The sequence below is a fragment of the Magnolia sinica genome, chromosome 14 (genome assembly GCF_029962835.1).
Source record: "Magnolia sinica isolate HGM2019 chromosome 14, MsV1, whole genome shotgun sequence".
Lineage (NCBI taxonomy): Eukaryota > Viridiplantae > Streptophyta > Magnoliopsida > Magnoliales > Magnoliaceae > Magnolia > Magnolia sinica.
The window spans coordinates 43,256,936-43,281,670 of record NC_080586.1 but is presented as its reverse complement, the minus strand read 5'-3'; the positions used below and the strand labels follow the sequence as shown (position 1 = coordinate 43,281,670).

General features: G+C 38.5%; 1 protein-coding gene across 2 annotated transcripts in view; it reads right to left on the bottom strand.

The window, feature by feature from the left end:
* LOC131225100 (serine/threonine-protein kinase PCRK1-like) overlaps positions 1-24,735 on the bottom strand; it is a 66,791-nt gene that overhangs the window by 1,373 nt on the left and 40,683 nt on the right. For both annotated transcript variants that reach the window (XM_058220525.1, XM_058220526.1), the window contains exon 4: positions 18,525-18,647. In XM_058220525.1, coding sequence (XP_058076508.1) covers positions 18,525-18,647 — 123 coding nt within the window. The remainder of the gene's footprint in view (positions 1-18,524; positions 18,648-24,735) is intronic.

The window sequence follows — 24,735 nt, the reverse complement described above, 5'->3', positions numbered from 1 at the left end:
TTTCAAAAAAGGATACACAGTGCCATTGCTTGTATCTACACTATCAAGAAGCACACTATACTTTTCCATTCTGAATCATGAAATCCAGATTGCTATTTTTGCTGAACCAATACGGTTCTCTACACGATGTTGATTACTCATTAAGTTGTAACAGATTGCTATTTTTGCTGACCCGATACCATTCTGAATAGCATGCATAAAGTATAATACTACATGTGGTATTATAACATTCATCAATTCACATTTAACTTGCAAAATCAATTCATGTAGAAAAACTATAGTACATGAATCTGGCATATCCTGGAATAAACCGCATGATCCTAGTTCTAACACGCCAGCGCACTGCATTCCGATTCCCATACAATTATAATATGGGCTGCCGTGGGCCCCTTTTTCCTGTTTCCTATTGCGCACTTTTACTTGGGGGTATTCTCTGTAATTTGGCATATTTTGTCTTATAAATACAATAGAGGTTGGACGTCCTCTTCCCCTTCTTTCAAAGTTTTTCTACTTTACATGCTATCAGAGCCTTGTTCAAGGTGAATGAAAGAAGGAATGTTTGAACGACAGCCTATATAAAGTATAACACATACCACGTGCTAGCACTAGTGTTTTCCCACCCGTATTTGTTGTATTAGATTCATTAGATTCTGAACTTATAGTAGATTAACTAATTCATGAAGTCATAAATCACATCAGTTATTTATTTTTCTTCATATATAAACATAAAAGGAATATTGTGAAGAATCTCACTACAAAGCATTTAAAGATCTGAGTAACTTTGTGAATGTTGGCATGTCCTAAAGACTAATACAATACTTATATTAATAAATAAAAAATTCGATAGCATGGTGTATAATCTTTATGATGAAGGAAAAAGATACAAATAGCATATTAGCATTTTATGAATGGATGGATATCATCTTGGAAGCCAAGAATGGGAGTTGTAACCTCATTCCAACAAACGATCTCAATCAATGCCCGTATCCAATATTGTCACAATCATTGTTGTATCATGAATTGTAATCAGGGGGATAAATCATATCAAATCGTAATCGTAAGATTTTTTTCCAATTTTCTCAAAAAAAAATAAAATATCATAAAAGATCTAAAACAAATTGTAAATAAATCAGAAAAATAAAAAAACACATCAAGAATCCATTTTGTCATGAATATGCATAAAAAAAAATACCAATCATAATATTATCATGTGGTCAACTGTAAGTATCTTTAGGTGTATAAATGTGTCATTATGTCATAATCAAGTTGGAACCTTTGCCCATGTACATGTATTCATTTGTATAATTCAAAATGAAAAACCTTTTGCCCATTTACATGTATTCGTCTTTATAATTCAAAAAGAAAACAAAATGCCAAAGAATATTCAACTCAGCCCTCAACATCTATGAATCATCATCTTGGCCCTCGCTCTCGCCATCTATAGAGTGTCATCATCCTCATCAGAACTAACATTAATCTCAATGTTGGCATCTTCTTCTTCTTCAAATTTTGATGTTGAAACAAATTCTTCGACCTCCACTTCTCTCACTTTTTCTTTTCCCTTTGCTTTTACTTCTAATTTAGAGTTTTCTAGAACTTAAGCAATAGTTTATACTTATAATTTAACATAACTCACACTAATCAGTACAAGTCTACAACATGCGATAAATTTAAATCATACCACGTCACTCATCTCGTCATGTGTTAGATCCTACACTTTCATCACTTCTGCTGCCTCGACAAAGCCTTCACCCATATCTATCCAGGTGTTATCTGTAGGAAGGCCACAATTCTCTTTTCAATGATCCACTCATCGTCTGACTCCATATCCGATAAGCAAACCGAATCAATCCCTTGATTTTTCTCTCCTTGCATGATGCACTACAAGTTGAAGATTGAATTTTACAAACATAAGGGAATTCAATCTCTTTTACTCAAGTCTATTTCTCTTTTTCTAATATAACTGCATAAACAATTATTTTCATAATTAAATAAAATTATATAATTAAGTGTATAAACAATGAGATTCATGAGATGCGTTATTTTCACCTGCTCAAAAGTGCTCCAATTGCACTCATCACCAATAGCACTTCAAGTTAGACCAAAAGCATGAATTCCAAGCTTATGCAATCTTGGACACTCATCTCCGCAACTCTCTCACCATATATATATATATATATATATATATATATATAAAACAGTAACTTGAAAATCAAATAGACATCTAGGTAACAATTAACAATTACCAAATAAATAATTCATAAGTTACCCAGTTGATTCATCTTTCTTGTTGACTTTATAGTATCTCTTCCAAATAAACTAATAGCCCTCTTAAACTAGTCCATTTGTTCATCAACAATGACCATTTTCCTCGAATCTGAGACTATTCTTTTAATACAATCATGTAGACCCATTTTTATTTCCATTTACGCATGGAAGTTCTCTTGATATTGAAACATTGGATTTAAAAAGTAGATCATTGCATGTAAGAGCCTATGAAGCTAAATATTCCATTGCTCGTTGAATATGTTCCAAATTGCCGAACACCACTTTTTAACTTTTCCTAAATTCTTTGAATGGTTTCTTTCATCCAATCCATCACCTCATCAATGTATCCTATAGTCGACCTCTCATCTGAATCAACTAAGGTAAATTAACAAATGAGATCGTAGTCTTCAAGACTATACTATCCTGTGGTCTGCATCTGTTAAGACTAATGCCATGCTCATACTTTCGCTTTGGGGACTTGGAAAAATAAATTTTCCCATGCCTGTGAGGTAAACATCAACTTTCAAACCAATCTTTTACTGATGTATGCCCTTCAATGTTAAATAACATGTAGCAAATCGTGTCACAGTTCACCTACTTAACTCAGCTTTCATATGATTTTGCATCAAATTCAAAACCCAACAATGCTTGTAGATTTATACGATTATAGCCCTTACCTTTGCCATCATCTCCGCGTGAACTTGCAATTTCTCGATGATAAAGAGTCTTGTGTGCACTTATAGCTATAGGAGATCTTCTCGCCCATTGGAAGCTGCTTTACAGCCACCAGAAGAGTCCTCAAATTTTATCGGTTTATCCAAGGAAGCTTATCTTTGTTTCCAAGGAAGCTTATGTTTGTAACAATTCTTAATTATATATGAATTGTCATTATGGAGAGGGGAAAATCAAGTTCTCTAATCCCCATTCTACTTCACAAGTTCACTCTCTCCTCTTCTTCTCCTTCTATTTATTTTATTTTATTTTATTTTTATTTTTTTACAGTGATCAAAATAACTTTTCTCCTCCAACATTTGAAATGCTTTGATATATGTGGATGCGCTGTCCATAATAACATGTACCAGGTTCTCCTCCCTAACCTCATGAATGACAGATTTGAGCAATGCCACCAAATTGCCTGCATTCTTGGAATGTGGAATGTATAAACATTTTCAAAAATACCATGCCACTCGGACTTTTAACTAAAAAGTTGGTAATAGACCAGTTCGCTCCATCAGTCTACCCGCCCAACATGATTGTACAGTAGAAAAAGATTTGATGAGGATTTGATGAGGATAATGTGAAGAAGAGATGAGAATATTCAGAGAGGAGGAGGAGAGTTTGGGAGAGATGATGTGTTAGGCTTGCATGCCCTAACACATAATATTTTATTATGAAAAAGCATATAGTACACTGCAGGGGAATAGGGAAGTGTGCACATGCACTTACACTAAAAGGACACACAATAAATACAATACACTAGCATTCTCTATACTCCCCCTCAAGTTTGAGCATAGATGTTGATCATGCCCAACTTGTCACGAATACGATGAAGAGCATCTCGACTCCAGGATTTTGTAAGAACATCAGCAAGTTGATCCTCAGATCGAACAAAAGAAGTGACAATTTCCTTAGAAGCGACTTTCTCCTGAATAAAGTGACAGTCAACCTCAATATGCTTGGTTCGCTCGTGGAAAACTAGGTTACGAGCAATATGGATGGCCGCTTGATTGTCATAGTGAAGAGGAATAGGACCCGAAGGAGGATAGCCAAGTTCTTCAAGAAGATTGCGAAGCCACACAAGTTCACATGTCGCATGAGCCATAGCACGATATTCAGCTTCAGCCGAGGACCGGACAACAACTGGCTGCTTTTTGCTCTTCCAGGTTATAAGATTGCCACATAGGAAGGTACAGAAGCCGGATGTAGAGCGGCGATCAAAAGTACTACCTACACAATCAGCATCGGAATAGCCAGAAAGATGAAGATGACCATGCAACTGAAAGTAGAGGCCAAGACCCGGGGCTAATTTTAAATACCGAAGTATGCGGTAGACAGCCATGAGATGAGAAGTACAGGGAGCTTGCATGAATTGGCTAACAACCCTCACTGCAAATGAGAGATCTGGGCGAGTAATAGTCAGGTAAATAAGCCGGCCTACAAGTCGTCGATACATCTCGGGATCAGTAAGGAGAGGACCATCATCTGGTCGAAGCTTCTGTGAAGTATCCATGGGAGTGGTAGCAGGCTTACACCTTAACATGCCGGTCTCCATGAGAAGATCGAGCGCATATTTTTGTTGTGACAGACCAATTTGGATGATGAGCGAGCAACTTCAATTCCGAGGAAGTAGCGAAGAGGACCAAGATCCTTGATTTCAAACTTGGTCTTCAAAAAATCTTTGACCTCCTTCATTCCAGTAGAATCACTACCGGATAAAACAATATCATCCACATAGACAATGAGAACCATGATGTCCGTCGATCGACGACATATAAAGAGAGAATGATCAGCATGACTACGAACAAAGCCAAACTCCAAGAGAGCCTGACTAAATTTTTCGAACCATGCACGTGGAGATTGTTTGAGTCCATAAAGAGCCTTCTTCAACCGACATACAAGTGCAGGGTTGTGAGAAGCAACAAAGCCAGGAAGTTGATGCATGTAAACTTCCTCTGTAAGATCCCCATGGAGAAATGCATTCTTAACATCAAGCTGAAACAAGGACCATGATAAATTAACGGCCAAGGAGAGCACAACACGAATTGAATTAAGCTTAGCCACTGGAGAAAATGTCTCGAAGTAATCCACACCATGAGTCTGGGTGTAACCTTTAGCAACAAGACGGGCTTTATAGCAATCAATTGAGCCATCTGGAAGAAACTTGATTGTATAAACCCATCGACAGCCAACAGGCTTATGGCCTACAGGAAGTAGCACAAGATCTCAGGTATGATTCTTCTCAAGAGCAGACATTTCTTCCATCATCGCCTTTGTCCAATCAGGACTCTGAAGAGCATGTGAGAGAGATCTAGGAATAGTCTGTGATGAAAGGGAAGCTGCAAACGACTGAAAAGACGGTGAAAGATGATCATATGAAACGAAATTACTAATGGGGTGTTGAGTACAAGATCATGACCCTTTTGCGCAAGGCAATGGGAAGATCTAAACTCGAGTTAGGAGAGTCACCTGAACCAACATCCAAAGTAAGCGGAAGGGTAGATGACTGAGCTTGTGAAGATTTATCTCGACGCTGATACACCCGCAGAGGCTTAGGCTCACCCATATCACCAACAGGATGCTGAATAGAGGGGAGAGGAGTTTTTCGATGATCACTAGTGGAAAGAGGATAAGAGTTATACTCCCCCTGACGCGCAAAAGGATCACAGAGGGATCGGCCTGGAGAGGAGAAAAAAGAAAGATCTTCAAAGAATGTAACATCGGCAGAGACATTTCTTGCGAGTCAATGGGTCAAAGCATTTATAACCTTTCTGACTCCGAGTATACCCTATAAAGACACATTTAATCGCCCTGGGACTAAGTTTATCATTACTCCCATCCAAAATTTGAACAAAGCATGTACAACCAAAAACTTTAGGTGGTAGAGGAAATGGATTATCATGAAGATACAAAATAGTAAATGAAGATTTATAAGACAGAATACGTGAGGGTATACGATTAATAAGAAAAGTAGCAGTTAAAAGAGCATCACCCCAAAAATGTTTGGGTAGATGCATACCAAGTAGAAGCGTGCGAGCAACTTCAAGAAGATGACGATTCTTTCGTTCTGCAATACCATTTTGTTGAGTGTGAGCACATGATGTCCTAGATAAAATACCACGTTCCTGCAAGAAGGACAGAAAGGCAGTAGACATGTATTCTCCCCCATTATCAGAATGGAGGGATTTGATGGAACAATGAAATTGAGTGCACACTTCATGATAAAACACTTTAAACGCATCAAACACTTCACTTTTAGATTTCAAAAGATAAATCCAAGTCATGCGTGAATAATCATCAATAAAGGTAACAAAATATCTAAATCCAAAAGTCGAGGTAATCAGAGCTGGTCCCCAGACATCCGAGTGAACTAGAAGAAAAGGTTGAGATTTCCTCCCAGAAGAGCTAGGAGGAAACGTAGCACGATAATGTTTAGATAATTCACAAATATCACAGCATAATGGTTTAGTGACAGGTAAGGAGGGAAATAAAAGTCTCAATCTAGCAATGGATGGGTGGCCTAAGCGGCAATGCCACCGAGTCATGGACTCTTGATCTAGAGAAAGGGTACTAGAAGCGGCAACAGGTGTATCATCGAGAAGATAAATGCCTCCTCGCTCATGCCCCCCACCAATCACTCTCTTCGTCTGTAGGTCCTGAAACAAACAATAAGAAGGAAAGAAGGTGATGGAACAATTGAGTGATTTAGTAAGAGAGCTAACAGACAATAAGTTTAATGGAAAACGAGGCACATGCAATACGGAGGACAAAGACAAGGAAGAAGAGAGGGATGGAACCAATCCCAGAGATGGGAGATTGGGTTCCATCTGCGACTGTGACATACTGAGTGGGAGAAGAAGAAGAATAAGAAGAAAAGAATTGCAACTTACCAGTCATATGGGAGGAAGCTCCAGAGTCAATGACCTAGGAAGTATGAGAGGATGACGCAAGAAGGGCGGTACCTGACTGGGCCGAAGCTGCGTGAGAAGGCTCAGGAATATCCCGAATGTGAAGCCGCATAAGGGCATCATATGCCGCCCGAGAAATAATAAGAGACTCCCCTGAAGTAGACTGCTCAACTGTCGGGGTGGAAGACCGTCTCAAGCAACAGAAGCAGCGGCATACGTAGGACGACCATGTAGCTGCCAGCAATAATCAATAGTGTGATTAGTTCCACCGCAATGTGAACAAATGCGGGAACCATGACGTCCTCGTCCACGTCCACCACGACCACGAAGACTACGGCCGCCGCGACTGCGATCTAGATCGCGGCCTCTACCACGACCACCAAAACCAGAAATGCGCCCTGAGCTCAAGGATGGTACCCGAAGACCAAGGGAGGACTGATCGCCAACAAGATGTGCCGAACGCTCGGGTGGCACAAATGAATGAGAAGGAAGAGTAGAGATCATAGCACGCTGACACATGGCATAGACTGTCGTCAATAGGGGAAGAGGATCCTGCATAACAACCTGATCGCAAACGTGAAGATAATCAGAACTCAACCTAGCGAGGAACTGCATGATACGAGTATCATCCCGTTGCTTATGAGCATGTTCATGATCCTCTTTACATTTGGAAGGAAGAGGCTGATACATATCCAACTCATCCCACATACCCCGAAGCATCGAATAGTAGTCTTTTAAGGATCTGGAGTTTTGTTGAAACCGACCAATTTCTTGAATAAGCTGGAATACCCGTGAAAAATTCTGAGATTCCGAGAACATATCATGAAGCATATCCCAAATGCCTTTAGCCGAGGATAAAAACATCACTGAGTGGCTAATCGAGGAATCCATGCTATTCAACAACCATGCAATAACTTGATAATTCTCCTTTGTCCAAGACTTGTAGGTAACATCTGTAGAGCTTGGGGAATCATCCAAAATATACGACAACTTGTCACGGGCTCCTAAAAATACTTTTACAGATTGTGCCCATTGAAGATAGTTGTCACCATTCAACTTAATGGAGGTAATCTGCAAGGGGTTAGATTCAAGAGACCCTATGCCAAGAGATGAGGGCCCTTTGTCAGCCATAATAGAGTCCAAGAGAAATAAACCTATGCCAAGAGACCCCCTATGCCAAGAAAGATTGATTCAAACAACTCTATCTCACTCAATCCTTCAACATAACAAGAGATAAACCTCAAACAAATATCAATCATCCAAAATACCATGAAACGCAGTCAAATAGGGCCTGACCGAGTGAAAAACGGCCCAGCCGCACGCCCATTTGAGGTTAAAAACCTCTCAAACATTGATCTTAAGTAAAAAAAATCCACCATGGATAGCTTGGGAGGAAGATTTCGGTCCATCTTGAGCAAAGAAACAAAGAAAAGCTTACCGATTTGAGGTAGATCGAAGAAAAACGGAATCTGGAACCGATTTTCGAATTTCTCTATTTCGCCCAAAATACCATGAAATGAGGTCCAATAAATTCTGAAAAAATCATGACAAATCTTCTAAAATCAAGATCTATCAAACCCCTAAACTTTTAGCTCAAACAGAGCCCATGCGTCCGTACAACGCTGACGTCAGCCGTACGGCTGCTGACGTCAGCAAGGTGACGTGTCGCCTCTCAACCTGTTGGATGCAGAATGCCTTGAACTTGCTCTGATACCAAGTAGAAAAAGATTTGATGAGGATAATGTGAAGAAGAGATGAGAATATTGAGAGAGAAGGAGGAGAGTTTGGGAGAGATGATGTGTTAGGCTTGCATGCCCTAACACATAATATTTTATTATGAAAAAGCATATAGTACACTGCAGGGGAATAGGGAAGTGTGCACATGCACTTACACTAAAATGACACACAATAAATACAATACACTAGCATTCTCTATATGTACACCCTATTGTTGCCCATTCTTTCTTGTACACCTCAGTTGACAACTATGTCATCAACCTTCATCTTTGAAAACTTGTTTCTCACTTCATGATAATTTGAAAGCTTTAACCACATTCCGAAAGTGGCAATGGCTTATAGCATCGATGCAAAGAAAGGGGCTTTCACAAGATTGAACGGTAAGAGCATTTGCATAAAGGAAGAGAGTAATGGAAAGACACATTATTCCTATCTCTTTTTCCAAATTTCATTTAAAGTGGCTTTTACTTTCCTTTTCCCCTAGACTCCAGACAAAATCATCCATAATTCTCTTCCTTTTTCCTCTATCATCCAATTATTCCACATCTTGTATGATTTGAACTCTTCCAACATCATACCCTCTTGTTGTTGTTGCTTGTCACTAAAATTTGTGCCCAACAAATTCTTGAACTTCTTTGTAACGTGATCACCAACTTGAGAAGACGCTGCTACATTCTTTTTTGTTCAAGTGAGGTAATGTTTCATTCAAAACTCATCTTAATCGCTCTTCCCATAAAAAATTGCATTTGAGGATGAAGGTCAGTATTTTCATCTAGTTAAGTTTGGATCAATAATCCCCTGTAGGATCATTATCTTTAGCCTTAAACATCTTCACCATCTGAAACAATCAAGACAATCCTAAGGTAAAGAAAAAATAGAAGACAAAGGACAAATATTAGGAAAAGGACAATTATTACCCTATAAATAGCATATGAATCTACAAGATATAAAAGAATTTGAAAGTAAAGAAAAAGAAGAAGAACAAGAAAGAAACAGACAAAATATTAAGTTTCTTTCAACATATTTACCTTAAAAAGACAGATTAAAAGAGACAAGAATCTATTACTATTTTATGTATTTTGTACCTAATTTGGATGCAAAATCTCGATGGAGAAACTAGTGTTTGAATCCTTTGAACAACAAAAAAGCTATTTTGAATTATTTGTTCTAGGTTTTAAGCTAAAAAAACTGTAAATTGCTTCTCCCTCTCATTAAAAAGAGGGCTTATTCTAATAGGAGAGGCTTGCATATCTTGTAAAAGCAAAAGGGTTAAAAAAAATCAAAAATAAAAAGTTTTAAAAAAAATATTTTGAAAAGTTCACCAATTTTTCAGTGAGTTATTGAATTGTGCAATTCGACCAAATCATACAATTCACAATTTGAATCGTACGGGTTCAGATGCAAATCTTACGATTCAGTCTCAAAAGTGATTTTGGTCTACCATCCAAATCATGCACCCATGCAATACAAACTGAATAATACAATTCATATAATGCATCGTACAAGTCAGATAGAGAACAGTGCCCATATCGTACATCATGGACTACAATTGTCAAGTCAAATATGGAAGCTGGCTACGCGTTAGGTGCATTTTGGTCCCTTTTCTTCATGTCTTCAGTAATAAGTTCGAAGAGTAAGTAATTGTAAAAGGTGATTCACCCAATGGAATTAAGTGGGAGAAAAAAGAGGTTCCTACTGTTAACCTGGCTTTATTTTCAACACAATTAGATCCCTTGCCTCTAGGCCATACATCTCGATTCTCGTTTCTCATGTTAGTAGAGAGATTAACTCCATAGCCAATTCATTGGCTGAGGGTGTAGGCTGATCATCTCTTGTAGTAGGAATTCCTTCCCACTAGCACGCTTTTCTTTGAACAAACTTATCATCATTTCTCGAAAAAGTTGTTGATCCTTGAATCATGTATCCAACTTGTACAAACTAATTTGTGGATGTGACGGAGACATCAGAGGACCTACTCGGATCTACCAAAGACAGAGGCGACCGCCCACATCGGCGCAGCTCTCTTTGTGGATGGGAGACGAGTTCCAGATGGGGCCCACTGGGCCACTTTGAAGACCCTAAATGAATTGGACGTGCATCGGGAAGACCCCGCTTAGGGATGATGCATGTGGGCTACTTAGGCCCCGTTTGTTAAATCTGAAGTCTAAAGCTTGAATCTGAAATCTAAAGTCAAAAAACTTGTTTGGTAATTATGGTGGAAGTCTGGAAATTAAGTACCGAATATGAAACGATGTGTTTGTTAACAAACATCTGAAATGTCTGAAATACGTTAATTTAACACATTTACCCCCATCTCCTGTTTGGAAATGTTTTACATTATAAAGAAATTATTTTTTATTAAATGAAAATAAAATTATTCTATTTAATTCAAATAAAGTAATTAAGAGAATTAAAATATCATTATTCATAAAAAACAGATAAATTCCTTATGTTGCCCCACAAATATTTCCAATCAGGACATTCAATCCTCATGTTTTGGGCCCATTTGATTATTGGATCCACCTCAATTTTCGGCACCATGTCCTAAAATAAACTCACAAAACCGATGGGCAAGGTGGATTTCTCACAAACATGAAGGTGGGGCCTCACAAACATGAAGGTGGGCCCCACCTACGTTTCCAAGGAATTCTGCAAGAGGCTTTAGCGATAAATCCGGCATATGGACGGACGCAGATTTCCTAACAAAAGGGACGCGAATTTCCTGCGAAAGCCTTTTGCAGGAAGTTCCTGCGCTGGAAACCTAGGTGGGGCCCAGCGTGATTTTTTTTAGAAATCCAATCCGTCCATCTGTATTGTGAGATCATTTTAGAATATGAAGCCAAAAATGAGCAGGATCCAATACTCAAGTGGGTGAAAAACGCAAGGATTGAACACACAATTGAAATATTCCTGGGGTTGAATCATGCTAATATTTGTGTTTTTAGTTCATCTCAATGGTAATGAAGTTACGAACGGTATGGATGGCATGTAAACATCACCGTCGACCCCAGGGGGGTTTAACGGTAGAAAATTCCCTGCCCTCCTTTTCCTTTAGTTCAGCCCGCTTGAGTCTTTCATCCTGCTCATTTTTGGTTTCAAGTCCTAAAATGAGATAAAAAATGGATGAACGGGATAGATTTCTCAAAAACATCACGATGGGCCCCACCTAAGTTTCCAGCGTATGAACTTCTTGCGAAAGCCTTTAGCATGAAATCCGTGTCCTAACAAAAGCCTTTTGCATAAAGTTCCAGCACAAGGATTTTGGGTGGGGCCCACTGTGCTGTTTGTGAGAAATTCAACACATCCATCCATTTTTCGAGTTCATTTTAAGACATTTGACCAAAATGAGGAGTATCCAAAACTCAAGAAGGCCATACAAGATGAAACAATGGGGAAAGGAATGCCTTTCGTTAAAACCTTCCTAGACTCCACCTTGATGTTTATATTCCATCCAAACTGTTTATAAGGTCATTTTGACTGAGATGAAGTGAAAACATCGTGAACTTAAACCGATACAAAACTTTTGTGGCGATATAAATGTTTCAACGGTGGTCACAAAATCTCCACTATTTCCTATCGTGTGGCCCATTTAAGTTTTGGATACATCTTATTTTTGGTCGCATGTCCTAAAATGAGCTCGAAAAATGGATGGACGGACTGGAGGCGGATTAGATACTGACAGGTTGAGTAGCGAGACTCGCTACTAAAGTGATGTCACCAAGTTCTGTGGGACCCACCATGATGTATGTGTTGTATCCACACCATCCATCCATTTGGAGATATCATTTTAAGGCTTGAGACAAGAATGAGTCCGATCCAAATTTGGAGTGGACCCACCACAGAAAACAGTGGGAAGAGTGACATCCACCGTTGAAACCTTCCCAAGGTCTACTATGATGTTTATCTGAGATCCAACGTGTTCATAAGTTAAGACAGACATGAAAGAAGGTAAAACACAAATTTCAGCTTGATCGAAAACTTTTGTGGCCCTTAGAAATTTTTAACAGCGGACGACACTCTCTCCACTGTTTTCTGTGTGGGGTCCACTCGAGCTTTGGATCTGACTCGTTATTTGGCTCATACCCTAAATTTATATCACCAAATGGATGGACGGTGTGGATACAACACATACATCATGGTGGATCTCACATAACTTGGTGACATTACTTTAGTAGCGATTCTCGCTAATCAACCTGTCAATAGCTAATCCGCGCCCTTCGCGGGAAATCCGCGTCCAATCAGGACGGAAGTGGATCGGCTGGTGTACCACACACCTATGTAGTTGGTGTATTGACGTCAGCAAGTTCTATGGGTCACATCATGAAGTATGTGTTATATCCAAACCGTCCATCCATTTTTCAAGCTTGTCTTAAGGCTTGAGCTGAAAAATAGGGCAGATGTCACGCCCCAAACTCGGGAATTGGGCTCACAAGATTCCCGATCATTGAATCCGATGCCGACAGCCTCTGTAGTACCCCATTCTCGACTCCTAGCGCCCATACGCTAGATTTTGATCCAGGGATCCTACAAGGAGGGTTTTCCAATGTACATTTATCTCGTAAGAAGCATAACCACAAGTTTACCCAAATCACAAAGACAACACCATCATCACATATCCACTAATATAAACAGTTGAATATAGTGTTGAAAGGGAAATACATATATCGAAAATCAAAGCTCCAAAAGACATCTGCATGCTCCAAGCTCAACGCTACTACGACCTAACGCCACTTGCACGCATCTATCGTGCACAAGCTTATAAAAAAAGCTTGGGTGGTGAAAGCGTGTGCGTAAGATAAGTGCCAAGTATGCAATATCAGAACAATGCGGAAACATAGTAAGCCAAATATGCGATGCAAGTCCATAAATCATACAATGCCAGAAGTACTAGCAAATTCATGAGTCATACGATACCAGGGTAAGCAAAAATACTGACAAGTCCATGAGTCGTACAATGTCAGAGTATGCAATGCAGATCGGTTATGTAATGCAAGGTCGTGGTAAACCAAATGCCATGTGCTAAGGATGTAATGAAATATGCAATGCGAATGAAATGACCAAGCTGGGTGACAATTTCTTCAGGAATACACTTTCGTGTTGAAGCACAAGGTCGGGGTTGAAAATAAACATGTTGATGCGTTGAGTCGTAGGGTTACGTTACTCCAATCTATGAACGTCGAAGTAATTAGGTTCGAACGATTAAAGGAAGATTATCCTAGTTGCACAGATTTTGGAGAAGTGTACGCATCAATGTTAGATGGTTAGTCTAGGGGTAGTAGTGAGTTTGTTCTGGCCAGTGAGTTTTTATTTAGAGGCGATAGATTGTGTATACCCCGTACGTCCCTCCGTGACTTTCTTGTCTGAGAGCTTCATGCTAGAAGGATAGTTGGTCATTTTGAGCGTGACAAGACTATTGCCCTTGTAGATGAGCGTTTTTATTGGCCAAGTCTCAAGTGAGACATGGCTAACATTATAAGGCAATGTAAGACTTGTCGACTGGAAAAATAGAGGAAGCAGAACACCGGTTTATATACACCTTTGCCAATTCCCACACCCCATGGGTTGATATTAGTATGGATTTTGTGCTTAGGCTCCCCAAGATGATTAAAAAAAACGATTCAATTTTTTGTAGTTGTAGACCATTTTTCGAAAATGACTCACTTCCTCCCATGTTCTAAAACATAGGATGCCACTAACATGGCTGAGATATCCTTTGGGCAGAGAAGTTGTGTTTGCATGGTTTGTTGAAGACTATTGTGTCAGATCGAGATGTGCAGTTTATGAGTTATTTTTGAAAAAAATCTATGGCACATGATGGGAACCAAGTTGCAATTCTCTTCGACATACCATGCTCAAACTGATGGTCAGATGGAAGTTGTCAACCAAAGCTTAGGGAATCTGCTACGATGTCTGGTGGGAAACCATATTAAGACCTGGGATGCGATTTTGCCCGTAGCCGACTTTGCATACAACAATTCAATCAATAGATCCACAGGAATGAGACAATTTGAAATAGTATTTGGGTACAAGTCTAAAACGCCTATAGATCTCATACCCATGTCCGTCTCACATAGACCATCTGAGTCCACAGAAGCATTTGCACAGCATATTCATGACTTGCATAGTGAGATCAAGAGGCGCATTAATGTTAGTAATCAACATTATAAAATCTCTGCAGATTCACATCGTAGGTTTAAGGAGCTTCAGGTGGGTGACTACGTCATAGTTCGTATTAAGCTCGAACGATTCCCATAGGGAACCGTGAGGAAATTGCATCTCCTCAATGAAAGTCCATATAAAATTTTGACAAGAGTTGGCCCTAATGCATATGCGGTGGATCTTCCATCGAACATGGGCATTAGCGCAACATTCAACATGGAGGACCTTGTGCCTTGTGACGGACCACACCTCCATCTTCTAGCCCTCCCGCAGACCTTTCTCCTACCCCAGATGACGGTGTCCCTGACCTCGACCCCAGCTCATGGCCTTTATCAAACCCTACTTCCCACCAAGCACCTTCTCTTCTATCACTACCAGGACGGAAAGAAGAGATCAAGGATGTTCTAGACCACCAAGCGGCCTCTACCTACCATGAAGGATATCAGAAATACCTTGTGAAATGGAAGAACATGCCGAAATCAGACCACTGGAATTACAGCGACAGTTCCAGTGTATTGATCCTGACCTCCTCGAGCATTACCACGGCTTTATTTTGCCAGTGGCGAATTCTTCTCAGCCAGGGAGAGTTGATGAGGACATCAGAGGACCTACTTGGGTGTACCAGTGACGGAGGCGACCACCCACATTAGTGTAGCTCTCTGTCAATGGGAGACGACTTCCAGATGGGACCCGTCGAGCCACTTTGAAGACCCTGCATGCATTGGACATGCATCTAGAAGTCCCCACTTAGGGATGATGCCTGTGGGTTGCTTAGGAGAGTTTTAGTTATAGATATTTTTTTTTGGTGTCGATCAGGTCATCAGGCCACCAAATCTTCCAGATATGCACCCTTTGAACCTTGATCATATTTTATTTATGTTTTTTGTTATTTTTAGGATTTATTTAACAATTAAGATTGATGGTAATTGTTTACTTTACATATTTTGGCTGATGGGCCATGCCACTTAAGTGAGTGGCAAATTTGTAAGTTTTAAATTGTGGGGGGGCAGAAAAGAAAAAGTCTCTCTTTTGTTGACATGGTGTTTTTCCTCTTTGTTTTTAGGGTTTGTGAGAAACCCTCCCTTCCAATCGAATTGTAGATGGGTAGAAGCTTATATGGTGGTGGATTCCTCCAATGTATTTTATTCCTCTTTCTCCTCTCCAACAAGGTACTCATTTCTCTTTTTTCTTCGTTTCCTTCCCTTACAACTCTTGTAGACCCATCAACACCCAAACCAATCCACATCCTTTCACTTTTCCCCTACCCATCCACGTGTGGACCCGCACGCAAGCAGGTGCGTCTGTACAGGCTGCCATGTGTGGGCCCATTGCATTACAATCTGAATTTTCTGAATTTATTGTGTGGATGTGTTTGGTTTTACATGTTGAATGCTGAAATTGATATATATTTGAACTCATATCTTGCATCCTATGTGAGTTTCAATCATCCTACATCAGGATGTCGCGAATCATATAGTTTGTCTTTCATGGAAACTCAAAGAAGACTTACATTAAATCCTAGGCCTTATGATATTGACAGTATCATTAGGTCTTCAATTTGTCCACGAGATCCTTGTTAATCCAAGTTGTTGATCAAATAGGCTCCACCATAAATACACCACACCCAAGTAATCTCCATGTGACAACAAACCTAACCCTTTGCTCAGTGTCTAGCAAGTGGACAGCTAAGAAAAATATGGAGTATGATCCATATTCTAAAGAATTAAAGGGGCCCCAAATGTCCTAACCCTAATTGGAGCATGAGAAAAAAAAAAGGCTTTTCTTCTGTTGAAACGGTGTTTTTCCTCTTTGCTTTTAGGGTTTGTGAGAAACCTTCCCTTCTAATCGAATTGTGGAAAGGTAGAAGCTTACTTGGTGGTAGATTCCTCCAAGGTGTTTTCTTCATCTTTCTCTTCTCCAATAAGGTACTCCACTTCTCTTTTTTCTTCTTTTCCTTCCCTTACAACTCTTCTAAACACATCAAAACCTAAACCAATCCACCTCCTTTCTCTTTTCCCCTACCCATCCACGTGTGGACCCACATGCATGCAAATGCGTCCGTACGGGCTGCCACGTGTGGGCCCCTTTTGGTACCTCTCCTCCTTGATTCGCCTCCAAACCCTATCTAATCCTTAGATCACTAATTCACAAAAAAACTACCAAATCTCAATCCCTAAACCCTAAAACCCTAACGAAAATCTGATTTTTTTTTTTTTTCTCCAAACCTAATTTTATTGGCATCATTATTTTCTCACATGGTTGTTACACTACCCACGCTAGATTGAAAGTCCCTACTTCAAAGTGGGCTACTCTCATAATACTTTATATTTTTGTGAACTACATATGTGATAGCGTAGGCCCTTTGTGTTACAAAACTGAATTTTCTGAATTTATTACATGGATGTATTTGGTTTTACATGTTGAATGCTAAAATTGATGTGTATTTGATCTCACATCTTGCATCCTATGTTAATTTCAATCGTCCTACATCAGTATGTCACGGATCATACAATTTGTCTTTCATGGAAACTCAATGAAGAGTAACATTAAATCCTTGGCCTCATGATATTGACAGTATCATTGGGTCTTCGATTTGTCCTTGGGATCCTTGTTAATCCAAGCTGCTGATTGGATGGGCTCCACCATAAAAAACACCACACCCAAGAAATCTCCATGTGACAACAAACCTAACCCTTTGCTCAGTGTCTAGCAAGTGGACAGTTGAGAAAAATATGGAGCAACATCCACATTCAACAGAATTAAAGGCCAAAAAAAGGGAATGAACACAAATTCCGTAGAGAAAAATTTTCAAAAGAAATCTTATAGTGAATTTAAATCTGCATGTGTACCATCTAAAAGTATCCGACATTAACCTTCAAAGAACCTCCCATATGAGAATATTCTAACCATCTGATCTTAAGCCTATATTGTGTTGAATGGAGCAGTTGCCTTTCTTAGCTGTCAATCTGGGGGACTGAGGAATCAGTGAATTGCCCATAATACTAGATTGTTGAATCATAAGCCCCACATGCAGAATCATGCACCCCAGCAAAGTTTAAGTCGTTGATGCTCAAGAAGACAACAATTCCACTTCGATTGTAATGTTGGAATGGTTTCATATCTCAACCATAACATCTCCACAACCACTCCTATCTGCATTCTTGTTCTTGCCCCCATTTTGCTGACTCAGATTATGGCATACTTTTATGGATAATAATACTGTGGACAACCAATAAAAACAGCAGATTTTACTGCAGAAATTGTTTTTGCCACATCCAGATTCCCATCTACAGTTAGAAACCACTTGAGTTACAATTCAGCAACTACTGCTAAGATTACATCAGCACTATAACAAGAAAGTACAGAACATGTGTGGGTCTGTGACAAAATTATGGACTGTTCTTGCAAAGTGAAGGCATTGTGGGTGATGCAAGTAAAGCGAAACAAATATTCAAAGTTAAATTATGTAACCTTCAGATTTTGAATAATTCTCAAAACCTACGCCGGTTTTCTATAGAATGTGCAGAAGGATAAATTCAGAGCAATCATTTTAGCGCTTTACAGATACTATATATAAGCAAGCTGGGCTTGAAGCCAAGACCTCAATGTTTTAAATATAGGCTGCCTACCATTTTAGCACAGGCTTCATTGCAAAAGGAAGAAGATAAATAACACTGCAAGTGTACTAATAGATAGTGGATGAGGCAGGACAATGAAAATTGTGCCAAGGCATACCGCAGTAGAGACGTGAGTTAGTCCTTCAGCTGGTCCCTGTCTAGCCAACCCAAAGTCTGACAACTTTGCATTCCAGCGTTCATCTAGGAGAATGTTTGAACTTTTCAAATCCCGGAAGATGATCTGTGAAAACATTATAATCAGAACTCAGCATTGGCATGAGTGGAAGCATAATCACAGATACTACCAAATTTTAGCAAATCTCAAAGATGTAAAGAGATGTGGAGAGATTAGTTGCTCAATACAATGCGTGTTAATATTAAAAAAATATCTTCAAAATACTAGTCTCTGCACTCTGTTTCTCATTCTAGTGCACCATAATTGGACATTTCCATGGCTGTGTTGAGCTACCTTTTGACAGTGAGTGGAAAATGTTTGTCTCAACGAATTCTCCGAAAATGCACGCTCCATTCCATGCCAAAACTAGCGGGCATCACTCATATTGCAACATCATTAAGGAGGGTGATGCATATAGTTTGGGTTGCTGAAAGAACAGTAAATCAGACCCTAATACTGTTTGTGGATCACTTTTGGCAGATATTATGACGATGGGTGGGAACAAAGCTTGAATTTCAAGTGCTTACCATCCACAGACGCACAGCCAAAGGAAGGCAGTAAATTGTAACCAGGGTAATCTATGAATGAGCATTTTGGGTGATATTATATGTGATGGGGACTTAGCCCCTCACGCCAAATTTGCTGGTAACAATTTGGTAACACGTATTATGTACATGGGCTTATGAGATAGTTGATAGGAGGTTACCTGATCAAGTAATTCACTTGGCACTTTTAGTGGTACAAAATCAGGTAAGCAGCAACAGCAATGCCTTTGTTGAGTTTGCATGGGACTTGTGAGTACATGAATAGAGTGAAATATCAACTTGAAGCAAATGCGCATTGTTAAGAGAAGACTTCTAAAGGAGATCTTATAATGGTTCATGTGAAAAAGGAAAGGTTTTCAGTGAGAACCTATGATAACTTGAAATTTAAGAAGATTTGTCCATGCCAGATGTAGAGAAATTATTGAATAAGTGTGTGCATGTGTGTATTTTCAGTGGCATGGTGGAGTAACAAATGTATTTTCATTAATCTTAATAAAAGTGAGGAGAGGGGGAACACCAAAGCCTAACTCTCATTCTCTTTCATTTTGTACCTTCTTTCTTGTAAATCCTCCAATGATACCAAAGTGGGATTAGATCCCTTTTTCCTCCCATTCTCTATTCCTTCTCTTTATCCCTCTTTCGTGTTTAGTTCTTCTCTTTTTCCTTCTTTTTTTAATCATCTTCCATTCAATCAAATCTCGTCGACAAGATTCCTCACCACATACTATAGTACTACTACAGCGACGGTATAGTATCGCGCTACGATGTTGCTGTAGTTTCCATGGTTTGTCTTAAGTCCTACTCAAGGTAATGGTATCATCCCGTGTATCGGCCTGCATGCTGGTCAATATGACATGGGCCATACTAACCAATATGGGGCCCATGTCGGTTGCATGGCCCTATAACAACCATTTTTTTTCTTTTGGGAAAAATCTCAAAATTCAATTTTTTTTTTTTTGAAAATTCTAAATAATGTGAGGATCCCAAATATGTAGTCTTTTTGGCTTTTGGAGACACATTTGATGGTGTAACATGCCATTCTTGGTAAGAATATCATTTGCCACTAGCTTGCTAAAAGTCAACCAAATAGTCCCTAATCGAACACAAATCAAGCATGATTTTGTGGAATAAAGGCTATTAAAGGTTCCGGCTTCACCACGAGACCTTCAAGTCCCCTATCCTTCTTCCACTACTGATGTGAAGACTTTTTCTAGTAAAATTTTCAGATTTATGTTAATCTGAAGCCTTCATCATTGATTGTTGAGTTGTGTATTGATTGCATCATGGCAGAGAGTAGCATGACAGAGATCATAAAAGCTTATTAACGATGGGGCACAATTAGAGTAATCCTCAATAGGTGACAACTAGCGTTTGAAATATCAATATTGCATTACATACAGTGTTCGAATTATCTCCGATATTATCGAAATATCTCCAATATTATTTTATCTCTAGCTCAGCGATACCGATAACACTTGTAGTATTAGAAATTTTAGGTATTAGCAATGTATCGCTAAATATCGTCAATGTATCAATATCACTAATGTAATCGCCAATATTTTCAACTATGTAAATTTTAGGTGTCACTTGTATTGCCAATGCATCAACATTTCTAGTGGATCCAAACCTTTATTTTAGGTAATGCTTGTATCATGAGTGTATTGACGATATTTCAATAGAATCGCCAACGTATTAATATCATCAAAATTTTGTTTATTAGAAAAAATATATATATTTTTAAAATTTTTTCATGGGCCCATGGTTATATGTAGTGTTCAATTTGTCATTGATAATATTGATACTATCTCGATATTATCGATAACGCAATATACGCGATATTGAGACCACAATCTTTTGTTACCTTTACAATTGTTGATGATTTCTTGATGAAATATCATTTGTTGTTGATATTGTACAATATCAATGAATGTTTGGATGGAATGTTGGATGGTTAAATAGGACAGATGGGATGGTTAGACTGATTTTTTACAACAACACATGCTTTTAAGGCCCCATTAAATCAGAACTTGTTATGTATGCATTCTTTATGCAATTTATATATATATATATATTAATATATATACACACACACACACACACACACACATATTTGCATATTTAGAAATATATATATATATATATGCAAATATCTACATATATATATATATATGTATATATATATATATATATATATATATATATATATATATATATATATATATATATATATGCAAATATGTACATTTTAACATTTCCTAAAGTTTCACAGAAAATTCCACCGTTTTTCCCATGTTTCCTTGCATTTCCGGTTATCAACGATATTATCGCCGATATTGATATTGTTTCCGTATCCCTGGCCAGCGAAACTTGTAGCGATACCGATACTTCGAACATTGATTACATATCACATCCTTGGGATATATCGTTTGTAACGAGTAATTTATTGCACTTTTTGGGAAACATGGGGAAACATTGGGAAAATGGTTGAATTTTTCAATGAAACTTCAAGAATTGTTAAAAAAGACCTTAATACACACTTTCAAATCATAACATCTCAAAAAAGAAGTGCAAATAATAGGTTTCCTTGTATAAGGTTCTAAGTTATGCGCACTCTGACTGAACTAATGCAACTATATTAAAATTGAATGCATAACATTTAGAGTGTATGTGATGATCATTTCATCAAACACTTCTTAATACTTCAAAATTAGTCGCAATTGACAACTGGTTGAAGGAGAATTTTGAGAAAAAAATAATAATTTGATCATTTTTTATTGATTTTTAATTAAAAAATATTTTTATTTTTTTGAAAATTGACAAGGATTTAACAAATCAATAGATCAGCCCTCATACATGCTTGATTTCATGTTTGGAGTGCAACATTGTAAGCAATTTGGAAGAAATTGAGGAAATTTCTAATTTTCCCCAAATCAGACCACCTACACTCAAATTTCGAAATTAGAGTGTATGTAATGATAATTTCATCAAATACTCCTAAATATAATTTCATCAAATACTCCTAAATACTTCGAAATTAGTCTCAATTGATAGCTGGTTGAAGGAAAATTTCGAAGAAAAAAAAAACATGGAGAACATGAAGATCCAATGGATATCAAAATCAAAGCTCCAACTCCATGATTTTTCATGCAAAACATGAAGAACTAATGGATTTATAACCATTTGACACCGATTTAACATAATTTCAACAAAAAAATGGATAAAAATTTGAAAATGCTAACTAGATTGAACATGTGAGATATATCGGCACTAACTGTGCATTTTGTATCGCGCAAGTGGGAGACAAGATATATCGTGGGATATATCGATCGATATCGTCAATATTTAAAACATTGGTGATAACTACAGTGAAGCTTGACAGTAAAAGCTCTCTTGGATGGTCTCAATTCAATAAAATGTATATCATCGGGAAGAGAAAGCTTGGTTTCACAACTGCAAATAGGATGGAGCCGCCATCTAACGATCCTCTTATGATGACACTAGGAAAAGTGAGAACATGATGGTAATGTCTTGGCTTGTACATTCCATGAAGCCAAGCATTAGTCACATGGTCTTATGTTTAAGAAGACTACAAATGAGATATTGGATACATTCGCAAAGATGTATTCCCAATGGAAAAACTTTAACTAGTTTTATCAGCTATGCCTTAAGATTACAAATACTCAAGAGGGGGGTATGACTGTTGAGGAGTATTTGACAACTATGAGACACAAGTGGGAAGAACTAGATCATTTAGAAAATCCAGCACTTGCCGCGAAGGATATAAGAACACGGACTGAAAAGTGTAGGATTTTTTAAATTCTCAGCCAATCTTCATCCTAATCTTGAGTTACAGAGAGTTCAGATTCTTGGTTAGGCCAGCCTTCTCTTAAATCTATCTACAATTACATGTGTAAAGAGGCAAGAAGGAGAGCCACAATGTAAGACCCATACCCTGATTAGGCCTTATGCCATGAAATTAAAAGACAGATTAACTAGAGCAATGAAACAACAAAATAATGCTAATTTACCATAAATTCAAAATTTTCATATCCATGACATGCCCAAATTCAAGCCTATGATAGTCCCGCAATGCGAATCTCATAAATTTCTGATTACCAAGGACTTATGCGAACCTCCATCCTAGCATAGGGTTAAATCTGAATTCAATGGAAATCATGTTTTGTACAAGTTTTGACATGTTAGAGCGGTTTAAAGGCTAGGGAATGTGGAAAATGTGTTTGGGGTATCTACGCTTAAGAGGAATTAAGGTTGGAACATTATAGTTGAGGTTTTGGGAGTTTCAGATTGGGATTTCAGGTTTTAGGACTTAGGGTTTCTAGAATTGGGAATATAGGTTTCGGGTTGTGGAAATTAGGGATTTTCAGATTTTGAGGATTTAAATTTTAAAAAATTTAGGGTTTTGGAAATTAGGGTTTGGGATTCTATAATCTAAATTAGGGTTTTAGAGTTAGGATTGAAATAAGGGACAATAAATAGAGGGGAATGAACGTGACGAAGAAAGATGGACAAGGGGGAAGGGAATAGTCCGTATGGACAGCCCCACACATATTTGTATGGACATGGGTTTAGATTCGAGGTAGTTTGGGTTTTGGATAGTAACAAAGAAGGGGAAAAAAAAAAGGAAGAGATGAAGAAGGAAGAAAATAAGAAGATGAGACAAGATGATACCTTGTTAAGAAGAGAGAAAAGTAGAAAAGATAACTAGGGAACACTCCCCGTGGTTTCGCACCACCAATCCAATCACATGATGAATTTTTTGCTCAATCTCAAAGCAAAAGGAGAGAAATCTCTTTCATTCATAACATGCATAATGGCTAGGGTGGTGATGCAGGACATGGAAAATTAAATATGATATGCAAGATCTCAGGCTTTAGATCATACTAATTCAAAACAATCCATATTAATTCCACATCCTACACAAAAGCTCAAACATTCAAGTAAAGAGAATCTGCACAGGTCCAAGCCTACATAGGTTAGGGCTAGATCTGTTAAAATTATAAACCAAACGATGTTCAAAGATAAGCAGTAATCATCCACACATGCACAGCAATCAATCCCTAATCCAAGGGATTCACCAATTTCAATTTAAGGAACCCTGGGGTGAGAAAAGGGAAAACAAATTAAGGATAATGCAATATAGGGTTAGGGTATGAAAAACTGGTATAAGAGGGTAAAATAAAAAGAAAACTTGAACCAGAAGACAGTTCCCGCGCGCAGACAATAACAATGGCCCAGACGCACATGCGTGTGATCACAGCAGCACGTGTGTGGGGCCCACTATTCAGAAAAAAGGCCACCTTGGCCCTGGTCTGCCAGGGATGGACTCCAAAACCCCCAAACCTCAGCTCGATCCGATGCAGGGTTTGTGTGTGGTGCTCCGCTGAATTTTCAACCCTCCTACAGGGCCAAATTCTGGAAATTGCTATAGAGAGAAAAACACCTGCAACTATTGATGGATTTGCAGATGGAATGCTTGTAGGAGGAGAAATATGGATGGAAGAAAGTGGGGGCGAATCGGGATAGATGTGGCTTCGCACCACGGTAGTTAGCCCCTCGAAGATGGAAGGGCTTCGCACCCAATTAGGTTT